The 21,329-nt window shown below is 53.4% G+C and overlaps 1 protein-coding gene across 3 annotated transcripts in view; it reads left to right on the top strand.

Moving 5' to 3' along the window:
- The window catches only part of CSMD2 (CUB and Sushi multiple domains 2), a 249,974-nt gene that overhangs the window by 188,527 nt on the left and 40,118 nt on the right, over positions 1-21,329 (top strand). For all 3 annotated transcript variants that reach the window (XM_039381590.1, XM_039381589.1, XM_039381591.1), the window contains 14 exons: positions 277-373; positions 1,165-1,269; positions 4,582-4,700; positions 4,788-4,857; positions 7,721-7,837; positions 8,229-8,438; positions 8,793-8,981; positions 12,227-12,404; positions 13,093-13,238; positions 15,608-15,688; positions 16,694-16,807; positions 18,698-18,886; positions 19,651-19,797; positions 20,934-21,122. In XM_039381590.1, coding sequence (XP_039237524.1) covers positions 277-373; positions 1,165-1,269; positions 4,582-4,700; positions 4,788-4,857; positions 7,721-7,837; positions 8,229-8,438; positions 8,793-8,981; positions 12,227-12,404; positions 13,093-13,238; positions 15,608-15,688; positions 16,694-16,807; positions 18,698-18,886; positions 19,651-19,797; positions 20,934-21,122 — 1,951 coding nt within the window. The remainder of the gene's footprint in view (positions 1-276; positions 374-1,164; positions 1,270-4,581; positions 4,701-4,787; positions 4,858-7,720; positions 7,838-8,228; positions 8,439-8,792; positions 8,982-12,226; positions 12,405-13,092; positions 13,239-15,607; positions 15,689-16,693; positions 16,808-18,697; positions 18,887-19,650; positions 19,798-20,933; positions 21,123-21,329) is intronic.

Raw genomic sequence — 21,329 nt, 5'->3', positions numbered from 1 at the left:
AGCAGCTGTAAATGAGCTGTGCAGTTGCAGGAGCTCTCTCTTTGTGGGAGCAGCAGAAAACAGCATTCCTGACACAGAGTCTGGAGTTGGAGGGAAAAAATAGCTGAATAAGCCCAGATAAGGCAGGAGGCCTCCAAGTTAAATAGGATAAATAAGGGTGTGTGGCAACTTGATTAGTGACCCTTTAACCGAGATTTATTTAATTTATTACCATTAGTGCAGGAACTGGCCTGTTATTTTTTATTTTTTTTTTTTTTGCCTTTTCTTTCCCTGCAGATCCAGGTGATCAGTTTTGTCACTGAGCAGAACTGGGATTCCCTGGAAGTGTTTGATGGAGGGGATAACACGGCCACCATGCTGGGGAGTTTCTCTGGTACGTGCTCAGCACCCCCCTGGGTCCAGCCCAGCATTTCACCTCCTAAAACTCAGCTTGTGCTTCAAGTGCTTCAAAAACCCAGCACAGATTTAAGCCTGGGCCTGTTGGGTTGGGAACTGGAACTGTCTTCCTGTGGGAAACACTGACAGGGAGCCTCCAACACAATCCCAGTGGGGTTTGTTCCACAGCCCGGGACTGGGAATTCCCACAGCGCTGGTGGGTTGTGTGGGGTGAGCTCAGACACCTCACCTGCACCAAAAGGTGGGAAGGGCTACAAAACAACTCTGTTTTTTTGCTTCTCTGTGGGGAACTGGGGCTTTTGGCAGAGCAGGGAGGAGCCAGAGCTTTGGGAAGCTTTCAGATGCAGAACAACGACCCCAGTTCTTGCTGGTTTAAGACCCAAATGTGCTCCAGGTGCTTTGGGGTGGGGAGGAGAAGGGAGTCTGGGATAGAGCTTCAGGGGATGAGGCAGGAGAAGGAGTGTGGACTTCCCTGAGCTCCTCCCACGCTGTTCCTCATCCCCCCTTCCCTTCTTGGTGCTTTTTGTCTGCCCCGTGGTGAGACTTCACAGGCCAAAATTCAGCAGCTGACGTTGGAAAGGCCATTGCAGAGGGGCCCTGGGTATTCCTCACTTGGCCTCATTAGAACCTGATCAAAACCAGGGGAGCTTGTTAAGTTTAAAGGACTTTTCTGCTCTCAGCTTCTCCTGCCTCAAATCTCCGAGGACACGGAGGAGGAGGAGAAGACAGATCCTCTTCACTGTCTTTGTGCCCCTCTTGTTTTCCCAGGGACTACAGTGCCTGCTCTGCTCAACAGCACTTCAAACCAGCTCTATCTGCATTTCTACTCGGATATCAGTGTCTCTGCTGCCGGCTTCCACCTGGAATACAAAAGTAAGAGCAGCTCAGCCTTGATCTCCCAGTTCCTCTGAGTGCTGGGGAGACAATTACGGAGCTGCTGCTGCCACCTCCAAGCTGGGAAGGGGCTGCTGGGGCTCCCCTGCTCTCCAGCTGCAGGGAGGGGGGTGTTAAACAGAGAACAGATGCAGCAGAGGAGATGTGGGGTCACAGGCTGACCCTGATGCTCTTGGTAGCCCTGTTTGTTGCTGTGTTGGAGCACAGGAGGAGGAGATGTGGAGGTAGAAGTATTAAAAATTCATGGAGAGTTGGTGTGTCCAGCACAGGGCTGTGATCTTTGCTTGGGAGGTGCCTGAAAAGCCAGAGGCTGGGAATGCCTGCCTGCTCTTTGCATTCAGTGTTGGTCACTGCTGGAAAGAACGTGCAGGGCTGGACATGTCCTCTCCCGAAAATCCTGGGTGGGAGGGCCCTCAGAGGTCATCTCATGGCACCTCCCACAGAGAGCAGGGTCAGAGAGGAGATAAAACCAAATAACTTGGCTTTGCACATCTTCCTGCAGCCTGTGCTTGGGCAGACTGCAGGGCTGGAGCTGCACAGACACTCTGGGCAGCCTTTCCTCACAGGGTGGGTGCTGAGCCCTCTGCTGAACCACCTCAGCAATGTTTGTCCTGTGCTGGGGGTGCAAAACAGGGCACAGTATTTTGTATTTTAGGTCCTCAGGGCTAAGGGAACAAACCTGCCTGAAGCTGGAAGACGTGGCAGGGCAGGGAAGTCTCTTGGGAATGAACTGTCAGGTTTGGGGGGGGGATTGCCAAAAATTCCTTCTCCCCCCCGTGTGTGTGTTTTGATTCCTGCCATGGGAGCAGATGTCTGCTCAGGAAAGGTGTGTCCTGTCTTCCAGCCAAGCTGCAGTGGGTCACTGTGCTGGGGGCTGTGACCTCAGGCTGTTATTCCCTGTTCCAGCAGGGAATGTTGTTTGGACAACATCAGGCGCACGGTGGGATTTTTGGGGTGTCCTGTGCAGAGCCAGGAGTTGGCTGGATGATCTTTGTGGGTCCCTTGGAGCTCAGGCTGCTCTGTGGTTGTCTCCAAGGAGGGTTTGAATTGCTGCCATCCAGGCAGGGCAGGGCAGGGCAGGAGGGCAGCTCCCAGCACATCCAGGGGGATGTTCAGCAGGCAGGAGAGTGAGCAGTGCCAGAGATCCCTGTGGGACAGGACTGGGAGCCAGGCTGGGGCTCCTGCAGCTCCCAGGGGCTGCTCTGCCCCTGTCCCTGGTGTCCCTGGTGTCCCTGGTGTCCCTGGTGTCCCTGGTGTCCCTGGTGCTGCTGAGGGCCCTGTGGGCACTGCTGTGGCTGTGCTCCCAATCTTCCCTGGGGCAATGCAAGCAGAGCTGGCTCTTGCTGGACACTTTGTCTGGTAATTGGTTCTGAAGCACAAATCTTGTCTCTCAAACCAACCAATGTTCTGTTGGTGGGTTTTTTTGTTGTTGTTGTTTTGTTGTTGGGTTTTTGTTTGTTTTTTTTTTTTTATTCTTCCTAAAGCAACAAATAGGTTTGAAAGCTCATTTCGTTTTGTAAAGCATCCACAGAAATCCTGCCCCACCCCTGGAGGTCTTTACAGCCAGGTTGGAGCAAGCTGGGCTAGTGGAAGGTGTCCCTGCCCGTGGCAGGGGGTGGAATGGGATGAGCTTTAAGGTCCCTCCCAACCCAAACCAGTCTGGGGTGCTGTGAATGTCACAGCTGAGCCTGTGCTTTAGAGGCCAGCAAGTACTGACTCTTCCAGCTTTTACAGGCTTTACAGATTGAAACCTTGTCAATTATTGAACCCAGCAAGATTACAGCAACCAGCAGGGCTGGGGACTGGGAGCTGCACAAATGGATGTTGGGTCAGACGTTCCCTCGTTCCCTCTCCATCTCCCTTCCAATCAATAACTTCTCTGAGCACCGAATTCCCCCACTGCAACAATCCTGGGCAGGTTTTTTCATCAGGCTGGGGGATTACCAGGCTTGCTCGTTTCCTTGGCTGAGGAAATGAATAGGTGTTGATTTTTGGGGCAGCTGGAAACGACGTGGTTTTCTTGGCTTTGCTCGCGCGGCCGGAATTTCAGAGCCCCCGAGCCCCAGGTTTTGCCTCTGCAAGGAAGTTTGGAGAGATGAGCTAAAACACCAGAGTTTTCCTCCCTTTTCTCCCTCACTGGGTTGCTGGAGCAAAGCTCTTATCTCCACATGCTCCACAAGCCAGAGCAGAGCAAGAACAATTTAGGGCTGAGTGGAACTCGGTGCCCACTGATCTGAACGGGAAGTTATTTAAAGCCATTTTCTCTCTCCTGCCTCTCTGAAGGTCGAGCAGTACATCCATGTGCGGGGAGGGAACACATGTTTCCTTGCTGGGAAGCGTGACTGGGCTTTCAGGAGGAGACTCAGCCTCTCTCCCTCTCTCCTTTCTCTTTTATTTCCCCTCTGCTGTGGCTCGGTGGGGTTGAAGCAGAGCATCAGCCCTTGCAGTGATGCAGAAGGTTATCTTGTAGTGGCAGCTGCCAGCACGGAGAGCGAGGGAGGTGCTGGAAGCGGGTGTGAGGTGCCTTCAGGCTTCATTTTATCTCCCTTTGGTGTTTGGGAGGGAAGGGGAGATGAGGGAAGGAGAGACGTGTAAAGGAGAGACGTGTAAAGGAGAGCTCAGGGGCTGTTAATTGGGTTTGCAGCAGGATATTCCCAGTTGTAAATGTAGCTGGGATGGAAGTGGGATTGAATGAAATCTCGTAGGCTGTTCTGCAGGCACCAGCAAGGACCAGCCCTGCTTGTGGCTCCTGGTAAATTCAGGCTGTGATGGGAAAGGGGAGGGAAAGGGCCGGAGATCGGAACCGTGCGGCTTCTGCCCAGAAAGGGGCAAATGACAACACATTCCATGTGCCCCTGATCTCCTGCATCCTCTCCCATCCCTCTCAGGTGCTGCCTGGCTGGCAGAGGCACACACAGTTCCAGGTGTGGTGTGTGTTTGGTTTCAGGTTGTCCCAGGTCCAGCTCCTCCATCACCGGGGTTCACTCGGGCTGGGTTTGGCCACCAAGGGATTGGTGATACATTTGTGCAGGAAAAGAAATGTGTGTTCCAGGGAATGAATACCTGTGGATCCTGGATGTGCCCCGTGACATGGGAATGCTGCACAGCCAGGGCTGTCCGTGGAGAATCCAAAGGCCACGGGACTTTGGGGAGAATCCAACCCCCCCCCGCCGGTGGCAGTTGGTAACCAGGGGAATGGGGTGAAATGGAGACGTGTGTTCCCATTGCTCCTGCCTCCAGCACAGATGCCACCCCTGCTCCCAGGAGCACTCACCCCTCTTCCCTCCACAGCTGTGGGTCTGTCCAGCTGCCCGGAGCCCCCCGTTCCTGGGAATGGCCTGAAGATCGGGGAGCGCTACTTGGTGAACGACGTCGTGTCCTTCCAGTGCGAGCCGGGCTACGCCCTGCAGGTATGGCCAGTGCCCAGCCAAAGGGTGCCAACAAACACCTGGAACAGTGGGAGATCCAACCCTGTGTCCTGTTTTCCTCCCCTGCAGGGTCACTCCCACATTTCCTGCATGCCGGGCACCGTCCGCCGCTGGAATTACCCTCCGCCGCTCTGCATCGGTAGGGCTCGTGTCCTCTCTGCCTGGCAGATATTTATAGCACTTCCCTGAAACAAGAAAACAAAAAATACAAGTGAAAGGGCTGATTTAGAGAAATTCAGGTTTGTTCTGAGTGTGGAAAAATCCTCATTTGTTGCCAGGGAAATTGCAACCCAGAAGTCCCCGGGGGCTGCCCGGAGTGCTTTATTTTGAATGTTTAAAATGTGGCCGTAGTAGAAGATGTGAAATAACAAAATAATCTTGCTCAACACACAAAACCGTTCAAAAGGGAAAACCTAAAATTCCTTTGCGCTGGAAGCAGGTTGGTTTTCACGGGTTGAGGATTTTTTTTTTTCCATCTGAAGACCGTGGTCTGGTTTTTATGAAGTGCATTTTGATGCCACTAAAGCTGCTTCTTTCACTGGAGCCTGTTATCTCCCGGTATCCCAACTGCACCTCGGGTGCCTTGTTCCCACCCTGGAGTCCAGCAGGGCCTGTGTGACCATTTGTGACCACAGGTCACTTGTCAAGGTGGGTGTTTGCCCCTGACACTGCTGAGTGTTCAGAAGAGAAAAGGGCTGGGCAGTCCCTTTCCACCATGGAACAAGTGATCCCAAAGAGAAGAGGGACAGAGGTGCAGGGAACTTGCTGGAGCCTTTTTGATTATTTTCAGTCTTTTGCTTTTAGCAAATCTAGATGTTTAATATTCATGTTGCACATTTTGCAGCTCTGAGAGAGACATTTATGCATTTAATAGCTTTAGTTAACAGTTATTTCAGGCTCCTGCTGTTCTAGCTTACATCATTTTGCTTTAAAGTAATTATAAGAGCTAACAGTTCTTTTATCTGATGATCTGCAGGCCAGGAATAAATAGAGAGACATTTACAGGAGAATGACTGAGCTAAAGGACCCACACCCTTGGGAGCTGCTCTGAAAGAAATGAGAAGCCCTTCGGCTCAGCTCTAGAGCTGGGAGATCCCAGCATGGAGGAGGATCCCAATATTCCCATCTGGCTGAGGAACTACAAGTTTTCTTCTCTTAATCAGCACCAGTCCCTCAGTTCAGCAGGAATTTTTGCCTGCTTGGGCTGTGCCTCCAAGGCACTGTCGGGATGTGAACACCAGCCTGGATGAGTTTGGGGGTCTCTGTGCCAGCCAGGACCACGAGCAGTGGTGCAAACACCCCCCCAGCCCGTCTGTTCCCATCCCTCAGTGGCTGGAGAGCAGCCAGGCAGGAAGGGAGCTGGGATTTGGGATGGACAGGAGGCTGAACAGGAGCCAGAGTGTGCCCAGGGGGACAAGAGGGCCAATGGATCCTGGCCTGGCTCAGGAACAGGGTGGCCAACAGGGCCAGGGAAGTGATTCTGCCCCTGGACTCAGCACTGGTGAGGCCACCCCTGGAGTGCTGTGTCCAGCTCTGGGCCCTCAGCTCAGGAAGGACATGGAGGGGCTGGAGCAGGGCCAGAGGAGAGCAACGAGGCTGGGGAAGGGACTGGAGCACAAGTGCTGTGAGGAGAGGCTGAGGGAGCTGGGGGGGCTCAGCCTGGAGAAGAGGAGGCTCAGGGGAGACCTCCTCACTCTCTGCAACTCCCTGACAGGAGGGGGGAGCCGGGGGGGTTGGTCTCTTTTCCCAGGCAACCATCAGCAAGACAAGAGGGCTGGGTCTTCAGCTGTGCCAGGGGAGGTTTAGGTTGGATATTAGGAAGAATTTCTTTGCAGAGAGGGTGCTCAGCCATTGGAATGGGCTGCCCAGGGAAGTGGTGGATTCTCCATCCCTGGAGGTTTTTAAGATGGGACTGGATGTGGCATCAGTGCCATGGGCTGGGAACCACGGCGGGGTTGGATCAAGGGTTGGACTTGATGATCTCGGAGGTCCCTTCCAACCCAGCTGATTCTGTGATTCTATGATCCTCAGTGCCCATCATCCCCTCTGGGATGTCCCAGCACCCCGTGCTGACCATCCTGGGGCTCTTTGCCCTGTGCCCATCACGGGTCTGAGCCCTGCCCAGAGCCCTGGCCGTGGCTGTGCCCCAGCTCAGAGCACAACCCTCTTCCCCAGCCAAAGTGTGCTGATTTTCTCCTGGTCTACTTCGCCCAGATGCTCGACTTCTAAATAATTCAGAAGTAGTTCTATTAAAGAGCCATTAAGAAGAAAAAGAAAGAGAAATCTTCTGGGAGAAACCTTGTTAGTAGCAAGTACACACGTAATGAGATATTGGACAAAGAGCCTGTCCCCTGCTGTCAGAACGTGTTAGGGGAACATCCACCTGGGTGGATCCAGCTGGCTGGTGCTGCTGTAGCCAGGCAGAGGTCACCCAGATAAGCATGAGAAGATGCTATCTGTGTGCTTAAATTTCATGTGATGCCTTTTGTAAACATATTTCTGGGCTGTCATCTGCGGATCTCTCCTTGGGAGGGGATGGACTGCAGCGGGTGTGCAAACACCCTGTTCTATATTTGGTGGTAATTGCCCAGAGATTGGCAGGTGGAGCAGGTAACAAGGAAAAGAAGTGGCTGTAACTGGAGTCAAAATTAGGATCACTCTGTTTCTCCACAGCAATTTTTCAGTTGGTTAAAAATTCAAGCAAGTGCTGGTGCATGACATGCACTGATACAATGTCTGGCTCCATTCTTGCTGTTCAGGTCTGGCTTTCCCTCCGTGGTTGCCAAAACTGGGTCTCTGGGCCCAGGCTTTAATCTCCAGAGGGCAGGAAAAAGACACCTGCATTAGTAATGTGCTTGGCCTGCTTTGTGTTGGTTCCATAGCAGGATTTCCTATTTCTCTTCTCAAGTGTTTCATTCCTTCATTTCCCACACAGCTGGCCATGACCATCCTCCAGAGAGAACTGTGAGGGATCCTGACCATTAACCCTGTTGGTTTTACAGCCCAGTGTGGAGGAACAGCAGAAGAGATGGAAGGAGTGCTCCTGAGCCCAGGCTTCCCAGGAAATTATCCCAGCAACCTGGACTGCACGTGGAGGATATTGCTGCCAGTGGGGTTTGGTGAGACAGCTGGGTTTGAGACAGAAGAGGTGGTGGGAAGATCATAGAATCATGGAATGGTTTGGGTTGGGAGGGACATTAAAGCCCAGCCAGTCCCAGGGCAGGGACACCTTCCACTATCCCAGGTTGCTCCAAGCTGGCCTTGGACACTTCAGGGATGGGGCAGCCACAGCTTCTCTGGCAACCTGTGCCAGGGCCTCCCCACCCTCCCAGGGAGGAATTTCTTCCTAATCTCCAATCTGAACCTGCTCTCTCAGTGTGTGCCCACCCTCTGTCCCCCCCAATGGTGAATGCCCTGCTGGCTGCCCGGGCTGTCCAGGGCGAGCAGCGCCGCTGAAGGTGCTGCTGGAGGTGGAGCTTTAGGTGCAGACTCTTCCTTCCCGCTCTCCAGGTGCTCACATCCAGTTCCTGAACTTCTCCACCGAGCCAAACCACGACTTTGTGGAGATCCGGAACGGGCCCTACGACACCAGCACCGTCATCGGGCGCTTCAGCGGCGCCGAACTGCCCGGCTCCCTCCTGTCCACCTCCCACGAAACCACCGTGTACCTCCACAGCGACCACTCCGAGAACAAGCCGGGCTTCAAGCTGGAATATCAAGGTGAGGAGAGCACGGGTGGAGCAGCAGTGGGACAGTCATAGAATCATAGAGTCACAGAATCAGCTGGGTTGGAAGGGACCTCCGAGATCATCAAGTCCAGCCCTTGATCCACCCCCGATCCCAGCCCATGGCACTGATGCCACATCCAGTCCCATCTTAAAAACCTCCAGGGATGGAGAATCCCCCACTTCCCTGGGCAGCCCATTCCAATGGCTGAGCACCCTCTCTGCAAAGAAATTCTTCCTGATGTCCAACCTGACCCTCCCCTGGCGCAGCTTGAGGCCATTCCCTCTCCTCCTGTCCCTCATTCCCTGAAAAGTGAAGCATAAACCATTTTCCCTTGGTTTTTCCCAGCCTACGAGCTGCAGGAGTGCCCCGACCCGGAGCCTTTTGCCAACGGGGTGGTGAGAGGGGCCGGGTACAACGTTGGCCAGTCCATCTCCTTCGAGTGCCTCCCTGGCTTCCACCTGATCGGCCACCCCGTGCTGACCTGCCAGCACGGCACCAACAGGAACTGGGACCACCCCCTGCCCCGCTGTGAAGGTACGGCCTGGGGGGCACCCCTGGGGGTGTCCCTGGGCACTGGGAAGGTTCCAGCTCTGTGCTGGCCCCCTGTGAGTCCTCGTGTTGTCACTGGGCTGGAAGTGACTCCGCCGAGCAAAGCGTGGCTGGAGGTGGGCTGGGAATCATAGAATCATGGAATCATAGAATCACAGAAACATAGAATCAGCTGGCTTGGAAGGGACCTCCGAGATCATCAAGTCCCACCCTTGATCCAACCCCGCTGTGGTTCCCAGCCCATGGCACTGATGCCACATCCAGTCCCATCTTAAAAACCTCCAGGGATGGAGAATCCCCCACTTCCCTGGGCAGCCCATTCCAATGGCTGAGCACCCTCTCTGCAAAGAAATTCTTCCTAATATCCAACCTAAACCTCCCCTGGCACAGCTCAAGACCCAGCCCTCTTGTCTTGCTGATGGTTGCCTGGGAAAAGAAACCAACCCCCCCCTGGCTCCCCCCTCCTGTCAGGGAGTTGCAGAGAGTGAGGAGGTCTCCCCTGAGCCTCCTCTTCTCCAGGCTGAGCCCCCCCAGCTCCCTCAGCCTCTCCTCACAGCACTTGTGCTCCAGTCCCTTCCCCAGCCTTATTGCTCTTCTCTGGACCTGCTCCAGCCCCTCCATGTCCTTCCTGAGCTGAGGGCCCAGAACTGGACACAGCACTCCAGGGGTGGCCTCACCAGCGCTGAGTCCAGGGGCAGAATCACTTCCCTGGCCCTGTTGGCCACCCTGTTCCTGAGCCAGGCCAGGATCCATTGGCCTTCTTGTGCTCTTGGGGTCAAACCTCACCCCCTGAGGTGCTGGAGTGTGTTCTCCCTGAGCTGGTGGTCAGCCTGGTCCAGCACAAAGAGAATATTTTGGGCGGTTCAGAACCAGGGAGCAACTTTTGGGCAGGGGTTGAGTCTCATGGTGTGGGTGAGGAGAGTCTCCAGCTCTCCCCTCACTGCTGGGGCCACTGGGAGCTGCATTTCAGAGAGACACAGTCCAGGGCCCTTGTAGGAATAATTACATTTTGCTTTATTTCTTCAACAGCATTGAGCTTCTCTTGATTTAGCACTGGGAAATCCACTTAGTCCCTGGGCAGAGATCCTTGCAGCTCGGGGACTCTTGGGAAGTTGGTGTCCCTGCCCTGGTCTCCTCAGTGTGGCTTCTCCAAAATGACCCAGGAACTTTCCATGCTCTCCTTTCTGCTGACCAGTGTGCCAGGAGGCCCCTGCAGGCTGAGGGAGTGGAGATCTGTATTCCAGGCATCAAAACTCCAGTGTCCAAATTCTCTTTCCCCCCCCACAGCGTGGCTGTTTCAGCCTGTCATCCACGGGGCCAGTGGCCTGAGTTCTGTGAGATTGACTTCAGAAGCTTTCAGGTGAACCTTTGAGAAGTTCAGCTCTGCTTATTGAAGATTTCCCCCCACCTTTCCCAGGAGCACTGACCTTTCTCCCAGCCTCTTACAGCCCTTGGTCTGCAAGAAGTGCAGGGAGGGAGAGAGAGAGGTGATATTTTCCCTCTTTTAAGTCCTTGAACCCCAGAGAACACAGAGCACAAAGAACCAAATCCTCAGCTGCTCTTTCCGAGTCCAGCACTGTGTCAGTGGGAGCCTGTCCTGTGCCCAGAGGGTGCTGAGAGCAGGATTGTGCCCTCACCTACCTCGGGCATCAGCTCTGCCAGCTGCAGCCCTCCCTGTTATTGTGTTTTTAAGTAGTTTGCTGGCTCTGCAGCTCTTTGAGAGCAGAGAGGTGAGGGTGAGGGACGTTTTGGCCCATTTGCTGCTGCTCTCTGTGCACATCTGCTGGGCTCTTCCTGCTGGTAAAGCAATACAGAACTTGCCTTTTCTTGCTCTTTCCCTTAAATGGTCCATTTTTTGCATAGCAGCAGGCAGGGAGGACGTGCTGCCTTAGGCAAAGCACCTCACCTTTTTCCCTGGCAGGTCAGTGCTGAAAGGTCTTTTAATTAAAAGAGAAGCTGTTAATTCCGAAAGAAAAGGCACAGAGGTTTTTCCAGCACCGCTCCAGGGAGGTTTTGCAGGGATCAGCAGCCTTCCTGCTGCTCTGCAGGGCAGGAGGGAACTTGGCCCCTAAGGCTTCCTGGGTGTGTGTTTGAGAAAATGAGCGTGGGGGGTTCTCTAAATACACGTGCTCTTCCCAGAGCAGGGCCAGGCAGGGAACACGTGGAGTTTGGCTCTCAGCTGGCTCAGGGAGGTCTGGGGAGCTGCTCCTGCATGGAAAGCAGAGGGTGTTGCTGTGTGGGAGACCCTGAGCCTGGATCCAGGAGCTGTGTGGGGAGGGAGAACCGTGGAATCGTTGAGGGTGGAGAAGAACTTTGAAGGTCACCAAAGTCCAACCATCAACCCAGCACCACGTTCACCACTAAACCAGGTCCTCAAAAGCCATATCCCATGATTTTTGAACGCTTCCAAGGGTGGTGACTCCAGCAGTGCCCTGGGCAGCCTGTTCCCATGCCAGGATTGGGTTAATGCAGCTCCTTGGCCTTGGGGCAGAGCTGGCTCTGGCAGGGGACACTGAGCTGTGCCAGTGCCTGCAGGAGGCCAGGAGCACCTGCAGGTGCTGTCAGCATTCCCATTTCCATGCCAGGGCAGTGCAGAGGCTGCTGCTTGTACCTGAGCCACCCAGAGCTGTGTCCCTGCAGCAGGAGGTCACCCTCCTGTCCCCCCAGGGCCCTGCCCAGGCTGTCTCCAGCTACCTCTCTTTAGTTTGTGAGTCCCTTTGGAGCTGGAGGGCTCCTGGTGCAGTGGAACTGTCCTGGTGATTAATGGCTTGGACGCTGCTGCCACGCAAATCCTCATTTCCCCCCTGCTGGCCCAGCCCCTGCTGCAGGAACAAGGGCATGGATTTGCCCACTGGTGTGATCCCAGCAGGAGCTCTGTTTTCCGTGCAGGCAGCTGGTGGAGCCCAGGGACTCTTAGCAGGGCATGAGAGACAATTTGTTTGCACACCTGGCTGTCACATCTGGACAAAACGCCCTGGCAGGCTCCTCTCAGCTCTGGAGCACTTCATAAATTCACTGTAATGGGATGAAATTAAAAAGGTTTGACGTGCTCGTGGCAGGTGGAGATTGTTTGAGGCGAGCCAGGCCAAGATCTGGGTCCTCCTGCATCCAGAATTGACATCTTGTTATGGTAAAAAATGAAAGAAAAATGGGAAATAGGGGATTTTTAACAGTTATGTTTGGGGGGGTATTTCTTCATCAGGTCTGTGTTTCTCTCTGATTCCTTGCAGTGCCTTGTGGGGGGAATGTCACCACCCAGAATGGGACAGTTTACTCCCCTGGCTTCCCCAACCAGTACCCCAATTCCCAGGACTGCACTTGGCTCCTCACGGTGCCCGTGGGATATGGGATCCACCTCAACTTCACCCTGCTGCAGACAGAGCCCTACAACGACTTCATCACTGTGTGGTGGGTACAGCCCAGCTCTGGGGGGCTCCATCTGGGAAAGGTGCCCTTGGCTTTTCCATGGGAACTGGGATCTCTGCTGGAGATGGGCTCAGCTCTGCTGCAGTGACACTGCTTTCTTCACCCCGGGGGCTTTCCAGGCTGGGAGCTTCCTTTTCTACTTGTAGGAGGGAAGAGAAATCATTATTTTTGCATTATTTCTTTTAATAGAAATAGATGGAAATATTATTTATGCACAGTGCCGCACATTATCAGCTTCAGGCAGCCAAGGGAGCACATGTAGCTGCTCTGCTTAAAGAGCTTGGGGCCGAATTCTTGGGCTTGTAGCACTCAATAAATGGTCTTCAGAATATCCCAGTGCCTGCTCTGCAAACAGGGAGCAACATTCCTTTGGAAAACCAGTCCTAGCCCTTCTAGGTTCTGAGGTTAAAAGTGAGGTTCATGGTTGTAGTTGTCCACTGGGTGAGCACTGTGAGCCAGAAGAGATGATTCTGGTTCTCCTGGAAGCAGGGAGAGGGACTGGGGGGTCCAGGTCACTGCCCAGGGAGCTGCTGGGAAATGAAAAACAGATCTGGGAAAGGGAGGGCGAGGAAGGAAGAGCAGGGAGGAGTGGAGGAGGAGGAGGAGGAGGGTTGTTTTCTGAGGTTAAAAACATGCACTGATGCTCTTCTCCCGTGTTTCTGCCATGCAGGGATGGAGCCCAGCAAACAGCCCCCCAGCTGGGTGTGTTCACTGGCAACTCTGCCAAGAAATCAGCCCAGAGCTCCTCCAACCAGGTCCTGCTGAAGTTCCACAGCGACGCAGCCAACGGGGGCATTTTTGCCATTTATTTCTATGGTCTGTATGGCTCGGGGGGTGGGGGGGACATGGAGCAGCTGGGAGGCAGGAATAGTGCTGGGAAAGATGGGAACAAACACTCTTGCTGACCTGGAGTCTTCCCCAAAGGGGCAGTTTTCCAGCCTGGAGGCTGAAGGTCTCTTATGCTGCCTGTCAGTCCCATCCTCTCCCTGGCACATCCCTTATGGACAGCCCTGCTTTGTTTGCCTAAAACTCCCCTTCCCTGCAGTTTGTGGATGCAGGATTCCCTTTTCCAGTGCTCTGCTAAACCAACTGGATCATCCTGGGGGCCTGTTTTCAATGATCCAGCAGAGACACAACTCCACTCCTCTGGGGAGGAGAAGGATTCCTGTAAATCCCTGGATTACTCAGGGATTCTTTGGTGTGAGGGCAGCAAAATCTTGGGTATTACATTAAATGAGAGCATTTGCTTGGTGGCACTAAACAAGAGCCTGACTGGAAATCGGATTAGCTGACAAGTTCCTGCAGCAAGTGCTGGGATTTGGGAAAGTGCAAATGGAGAACTTGCTCTTGCTTCAGGAATGTGAATCCCATGAATCCCATGCTGAGCCCCTGCAGAAGGGCTGGATCTCAGCTCTGAGGGGTGGGTGTTCCAGGGACAGGCTGAATTTAAGGGATTGCTGAGCTCCAGAAGGAGCTGAGTTCCTGCTGCCCTAAGATTAACATTCCCAAGCAATGGAAGAGCTCTGCAGGAAAGGATGGTTTGGGCAGTTTGGCTCAGGAAGGAGGCAGAGCGTGGCCAGTGCTGCATTCCCACCCTTTGTGCTGGGAATGGGAGCCCCTCACTGCTGTGGGCAGAGCCCACAGGGCCATTCCCTAATCCTGAGGGGGTTTTATATGGAGGTGTAAAGTCTGGGATTGGGGCTGGAAGGGATCAGGGGTGGTTTAACAGTCATTTATAACCTGTAGCCACTCTTGCAACTGCTTGGCCTGTTATGAAAGTCTCATTTATAGAACCATGGGATGCTTTGGGTTGGGAGGGACCCTGAAGATCACCCAGTTCCTGCCATGGGCAGGGACACCTCCCACTAGCCCCGGGGGCTCAGGATCCCTCCAGTGTCATGTGCTTGTGTTTTCCTCCCCTTGCACACCCAGGACAGGTGAGCCCATCCCTCAAATTGAAGAGAAGCCCTTGTGTTCCCTGCAAACACCCTGCTCTCCCACATACCTTTGGAAAAGTATTATCCTGCCCCACCTTATGGAGTAAGGAGATCAGGGCAAACCAACAGGGCATTTTACCACCCTCATCACCTCATTAAGGTGCTGCCAGGCCTGCCAGCCCTCCTGTGGGTGTGGAGAGTTCAACATCCATCCTGGGGTTGGCAGGAATTGATATTCAGGGGCAGCCCGAGCTCCAGCCTCTCCTAAATGAAAAGGCTGATCTGAATTTCAGGGGGAAGTTCTGCCTGTCTGGGGGCAGGTGCAGGGGGAGCAGAGAATGCAGGGAAGTGCTGAGCAAATAGCAGAAAATGTCTGGCATTAATATTCATTTGGTTGCTGGGACCAATATATCCAATTTACCCCCGCTCAGAGCTCTGAGGTGTTTGTTTTTTGTGAGCACCCCCCTTCTCCTGAGCACCTGCTTTCCTTTTGCTCGCTGTGAGCTGGGATTTAATTTTTGGTGGAGAATTTGCCCTAAAAAAAATTAATTTCTGCTCCTCAACTGGATTTCTTCCCGTTGAACCACATGGTACCCCCCAAAAGAACACCTAATGAGGCAAAGAGTAGAAATTTTGCCCTGTTTTGCCTTCTGTGAGCACTGACACTGACCTTGCACAGGTCACTCTGTGAACTCCAAGGAGGATCTGCAGTTGGAAGTGCAGTTGGAAGCACCAGCACTCCTGGAATTCTTTCTGGAAGAAATTAATAATTCTGGGTTAAAAAGAAATCAGTGAATTCTGAGGTCCCTGTTGAAGGACAGGCATTAAGGATGGAATTCCCTGAGTAATTATTAGAGCTGGAGATGGGGGGGTTCTCCCTCCTCTGTGACTGCCCAGATCCCACTGAGGTCCCCAAGATCTTCCCTCAGTATCCCAAAAAGGTGCTGGTGGACATCGCCTCACCCTTGGTCACCATTCAGTGTCCTCCAAAGGGACTGACACTGTGCAGGCACCTCCACCTCCCCTGACCTGCCCCAGAACCTCCCCTGCACTGACCCAAACCTGTTTCCCACCGGGAGTGAGAAGCTTTGGGGGACACAAATTCCCGGCTCAGGGTTCGGAGGCCTTGGCTGCATTTTGCCAATTCCTCCTCCTCGTGGAGAGGGGGGAGGGTTTTCCCTGAGTCCATCCTGTGGCTTTTCACCCCCAGCTGAACATCTGCTGCTCTTTTTCTTTTTGCCCCCCCAGCCTACCAGCTGTTCCGGTGCCAGCCTCCCACCATGGTCCCCAACGCCGAGATCATCACTGAGAACGAGGAGTTCAACATAGGTAACCTCTCCCCAGGCTCTCATCCCTCCTTCCCCCCTCTCCAGCTGCTGGGAATGTCCTTGGGAACACACCCCCCCACACACCAGGAGCTGTGCCCGACCCTGCCCAGCACCAGCACCAAACTGGAGCCAAACTGCTCCCGTTGTCCCGAGGCTTTGGGGACTTTTTCTGTCCCTCTCAGCACAGAAGTGCTTTGGCTTTTGGGAGAGTGTTTGGCAACACCCAGGAATCTTTGGGTGTTTCTCACAGAGCCTCGTGTGGAAGCTCACAGGCCTTTATTCCTTTATTTACCGAGAACCTTTTCAGCCACGTCCATGGTGCTCTCTGTGGGTTTTTTTAGCTGTTGCTCAGGGTTCCAGCCACGTTTTAAGTGTCTGCAGCCACTGGAGTAGCCAAGATTTTTCTTAAAGGGAAGGGATTTTTCTTGGAGGGAGGTCTCCACCTGAAATAACTTCACAAAGTCATGACAGTCCCAGTGTCACGAGCTCATCCCAGTGGGATTCCAGCATGCCTTTCCATGCCTCTTATTTCTGTATTTACACCCTTTATTTCTGTAATTACACCTTTTATTTCTGTATTTACACCCTTTATTTCTGTATTTACGCTCTTTATTTCTGTATTTACGCTCTTTATTTCTGTATTTACACCCTTTATTTCTGTATTTACACCCTTTATTTCTGTAATTATACCTTTTATTTCTTTGTTTACACCTTTTATTTCTGTATTTACACCTTTTATTTCTTTGTTTACACTTTTTGTTTCTGTGTTTACACCCTTTATTTCTGTGTTTACACCCTTTGTTTCTGTGTTTACACCCTTTGTTTCTGTGTTTACACCCTTTGTTTCTGTGTTTACACCCTTTGTTTCTGTGTTTACACCCTTTGTTTCTGCCTGTTCTCAGTGGCAGAGGCACAGCCAAGAGGTTCCCCCATCCCAGGGCACGGTTCAGCCGGGATGAATTCCATCTTTCCCTGGGGTTGAGGTGGTTTTTGCCCCTGTCTGCAGGTGACACAGTCAGGTACCGGTGCCTGCCCGGCTTCACCTTGATCGGAAACGAAATCCTGACCTGCAAACTCGGCACTCACCTGCAGTTTGAGGGGCCTCCCCCCACGTGTGAAGGTAAAGCTGGGGGTGCCCGGGGTGCTGGTCCCACAGTCCCTGCACTTCCCTGCCCAGGGATTGTTCCCAGGTGGGGGGATGGCTGAGGGAGGCAGCTGGGGGAGGTTTTCTTGCACATTCTGCATCTTTGGAGTGAATTCTCCCCACCTCCAGGGTCCCAGGAGTGCCAAACCTCCCGTCAGGACCTTGTGAGGAGGGAGGTGAGACCCTCCCTGGGCAGGGCAGGGCAGTGCCAGGGCTGAGCTCCTTGGCTGGGCTCCCACAGCACCCAGGGAGCAGCAGGGAGAGGGGGACTGGGGGGTTTGGTGCAGCAGCTCTGATAAACCTGAGGGAAGGTTCAGAGAATCACAGAACATCCTGAGCTGGAAGGACCCCCAAGGACCATCCAGTCCAACCCCTGGCCCTGCCCAGACACCCCAAAAATCCCCCCCTGTCCCTGAGAGGATCATCCAAACCCTCCTGGAGCTCTGGCAGCCTTGGGGCTGTGACCAAACCCCAGGGAACCTGTTCAGTGCCCAACCAGTTCCAATTCCTGTTCCTAACCCCCCTTGCTGGCTCCAGGGATTCTCTGGGATCTCCACATGGTCTGGGGGGGGGTTGCCTCACATCGGGTACCCCTGGACTGTACCCCAAGTGTTCAGGGAGGCCCTTGGAGCTTGTCCTTCCCCGAGCAGTGCTGGGACACTGCTGCACTCTCCAGGCCACTGGAGATGGCCTTCCCTTGGGAAAGGGAGGAGTGCTGGGCTGCCAGAGCCACAGGGACAGCCAGAGGAGGAGCAGGCAGGCAATCTGCAGGAACAGCTCCTCTGTTAGTGCCACGGAATGTCTGACACAGGAGAGGAATGAAAGGCCCAGCACGCTGGTTGTACACCTTGCTGCTGCTCAGGAGGGATCCCAGAGATGCTTCCCTGCTCCCATGTTCCTTTTTTTATCCTCTGCCTTCCTGCTGGGGCTTTTGTTCACTCCAGCAGCGATTATTTAATCTCCTTCATTCCCTCCTATCTGGACATTTTTACCATATAATGGGATATTTTTCTATGGCTTTATTCTCTCTGAAAAAGCACGAGCTGAAGGAGAGAAAGGGAGGTCATTCAATTATTTACTGGTGGTTGTTAGCCTGGGGGTAAAGGGACTGCTTAAATTACATCTGGCCACCAATTTCTAGAGGTCAAAAAATCACTGATGGGATTAAGGATTTGGAAAGAATACACTGTTCTTTCTGGGTACTTCTGGCTATTTTCTATTCATACAAGCCCAGCGTTTGCACTGGGGTTTAGTGGCAATTATGGATAAATAAAGATCCCTTTCTTTATGCTTTCTGCTCCCTCTGTGTGTGTTTGCCCCCTCTTTTGGGGTATTTTTGTTGGCCTTTTTTTCTGTAGTGCTTTCAGCTGGGTTTTGTATTTCCAGGAGCTGAATGGGGTGTAGTGATTAGAGGAAGGAGTTGGAGTTCTTATGTCCTAGATAACAACTCTGTGGGTGACCTGAGATAAACCTGTAGTTCCACACTTTGTTCTAACCCAGGAGAGAGAGTTTCCAGGGATTCCTGGGGAGCCTTTTGTCCCTCAGGGACAGTTGTTTGGTTGTGGGGCTGCTCATTTTGAAAGGGATGTGAAATCACCCCGAGGCTGTCGAAAAGCTTTGTTTGCACTGTTGCTTTTTGCCCCTTTCTTTGAATGGGACAGTTGCTGGGATTTGTGGGGCCACAGCCCAGATCAGGCTCTGGGGGTTCTCCATGAGCCCCAGGGGCCAAGGTGTGCAGAGTTGTGCTCTGCCTCAGCCTGGCTCATCAAGACAGACCTTCTTGGCCACAGTATCTTGTGTTTTCGTCCTCCCTCTGACAAACAGGAAAATTCCCTTTGTGTTGTCTCTCCTCCACCTTTCCTGCAGTTCACTGCCCCATGAACCAGGTGATGACAGACTCCACTGGTGTGATCCTCAGCCAGAGCTTCCTGGGGAGTTACCCCCACTTCCAGACCTGTTCCTGGGCGGTGAAGGTCGAGCCTGGGTACAACATCTCCCTCACCATCGAGTACTTCCTCAGTGAGAAGCAGTACGACGAGTTTGAGATCTTTGATGGTAAGAGATCCACCCCCTGGACCTGGGGGGGTTGGAACTGGGTGATCTTTAAGGTCCCTTCCAGCCCAAACCACCCCGTGATTCTGTAATTCCGTGATTTGGTGGCAGTCAAGGGGGAAGGAAAGGAATGGCAGAGGTTTGTTAGTGGTTATCCCTGTTCCCAGAGCGCTCCAAAGTCAGCTTCCCACTGCACTGCCTGTAACCTTCTGCTGAACTTGGAGCTCCTCCTAAGCCTCATCGATTCTCTGCATAAGAAAACATCAGTGGTTTGATTTTTGGATGGATCTAAAGTGTTTTTCGAAGGGGCAGGAGTTAGCGAGCTCCCGGGAGAAATGGGAGCAGAGATTGCTGCCAGGGATGAGCTGGGAAGGTGGGAATTCTCATCCCTGAAGACCAGGCAGCCCAGATTCTCTAGGCCCACGAGTTCCCAGGATTGGAGAGGGATCTCAGGCCCGGAGAGGGGGGATCTGTCAGCATTCCCAGGGAAGCAGCTCCGTGACCAGTGCAGAACACGAGTGTCGTGCTGGTGCTCCTGGAGCTGCCCGCTGGGACCTGAGCCCGAGGCATCTTGCCTGGAGCAAATCCTGGTCTTCCTGTGATCAGCTGGGCTTCATTTGCCGTGGGGTTCCCAGGAGCCAGTGCCAGCCCTGCCAGACTCGTGTTCCCGGGATCACAGCGACGGCTCCTCAACGCTCCCGTTCCAAAGGACCACGAGTGACTCTGTGTCAGCCCTGACTTTTCCCTGTTCCCTCCTTTCCCCCCAGGTCCCTCTGGCCAGAGTCCCCTGCTCCTGTCTCTGAGTGGGAACTACTCAGCCCCTCTGACCGTGACCAGCAGCGGGAACAACGTCTTCCTCCGCTGGTCCTCGGATCACGCCTACAACAGGAAAGGCTTCAAAATCCGCTACTCTGGTGAGCTCCCAGCAGGGCTGAGGGGGCTCCTCCTCAGCCAGGGGTCTCCACAAAGTTCCTGCAGAGGGGCACAGACCATCTGTGAGGGCAGAAGCTGCCAAGGAAAGGCAGGTTGTGCCCAGGAGAAACCTCGAAGCCTTGGCTGGTTTCTCCACCACTCTGAAGAATCAGAACCAGGGTTACAGAGTCATGACCAGGAGAAAGTCCAGAAAGAGACCTTGAAGCTTTGGTTGGCTTCTCAAACACTCCTCACAGTCAGAACAAGGATGTAGAGAGTCATTGATTCCAGGGGGGGTTGGATTGGATATTGGGAAAGGCTTCCTGATGAAGGGGTGGTCAGGCACTGGAACAGGCTGCCCAGGGAAGTGATGGAGTCACAGCCCTTGGAAGTGTTCAAAAAATGTGTAGATGTGGTGCCTGGGGACGTGGTGTGGTGGTGGGTTAATGGTTGGACCTGATGCCCTTTGAGGTGTTCTCCAACCTTAATGATTCCATGATTGTATAGACCAAGTGGCTCTGGATCTGGATGAAGGAAACCCATCCCAAAGATTGCTGTGTTCCTGAATTATTGTGTGCTCTCATTGTGACATGTTGGAAGATGAACATCCCAAAACATCAGCACTTGTGTCAGGAGCTGCATGAGGCACAACTTCCATGTGGCTGATGGTGTCACACGTGGTTAAACACGCTGTGCTCCTGCTCAGGTGTTCTCCTCCAGCTCCTGGGAGCAGGACCAGGGGCTCTTGGTTGCTCACTCAGCACAAACCCACTGCTGAAGAGCGAATGTTTGCTGGGAACTCCTTCAAATGAGTTATTGTGTTTCAGAACTTGGCAAATCTTAATTAATGGAAGTTATAAAACCGGGTTGAGAACTTGCCAGTATGTCCTAAATAAATAATGACTTTACTTAGTAAATGAATTAAGTAATATTTAATTATCAGAAATTAGTCTTTATTTCCAGAGCTGAGTGAAACTTGGACTGGAGCCCCTTTGCCTTTCCCCCTTTGACTTTGTGTTTATCCATCACAGATCTGGCGCGGCCTCAGGTCGGGGTGTAAGTCCCGAAAATGGGAAGGGAATTCCCTTGCTGCTGCCCCATCCAGGGGTTGATTTCTTTTTCTCCTGCCCCTCTCCAGCTCCTTACTGCAGCCTCCCCCAGCCCCCAGCCCACGGGATGATCCTGAGCCACACCGGGCTGAGCCCCGGCAGCTCCGTCCGCTTCGGCTGCGACTCCGGGTACCGCCTGGCCGGGCACAGCACCAGCACCTGCACCCAGCACCCCCAGGGCTACTTCCACTGGAGGGAGGCCATCCCTCTGTGCCAAGGTGAGAGCACTGATGGGCTTTTATAAAGATCCAGCAGCGACGGGGAGGATGGAGGAGAAGGCGGCAAAATTACAAAAATATCGGAATTCCTCTAATTCCCCGTTGAGTCGGGCATGCAGGTGGGCACTGAGGGGTGATCCTCGTGTGCAGGTCTTTGGGAATAGATGGGCAAAGAGGGAAGGGAGTAAGTGTTTGGGGGCATTGAGA

This window comes from Pipra filicauda, unplaced genomic scaffold (assembly GCF_003945595.2).
Source record: "Pipra filicauda isolate LSUMZ 115617 unplaced genomic scaffold, ASM394559v2 scaffold232_size1229904_pilon, whole genome shotgun sequence".
NCBI classification, from domain to species: domain Eukaryota; kingdom Metazoa; phylum Chordata; class Aves; order Passeriformes; family Pipridae; genus Pipra; species Pipra filicauda.
This window is presented reverse-complemented; position numbering and strand designations above follow the sequence as displayed.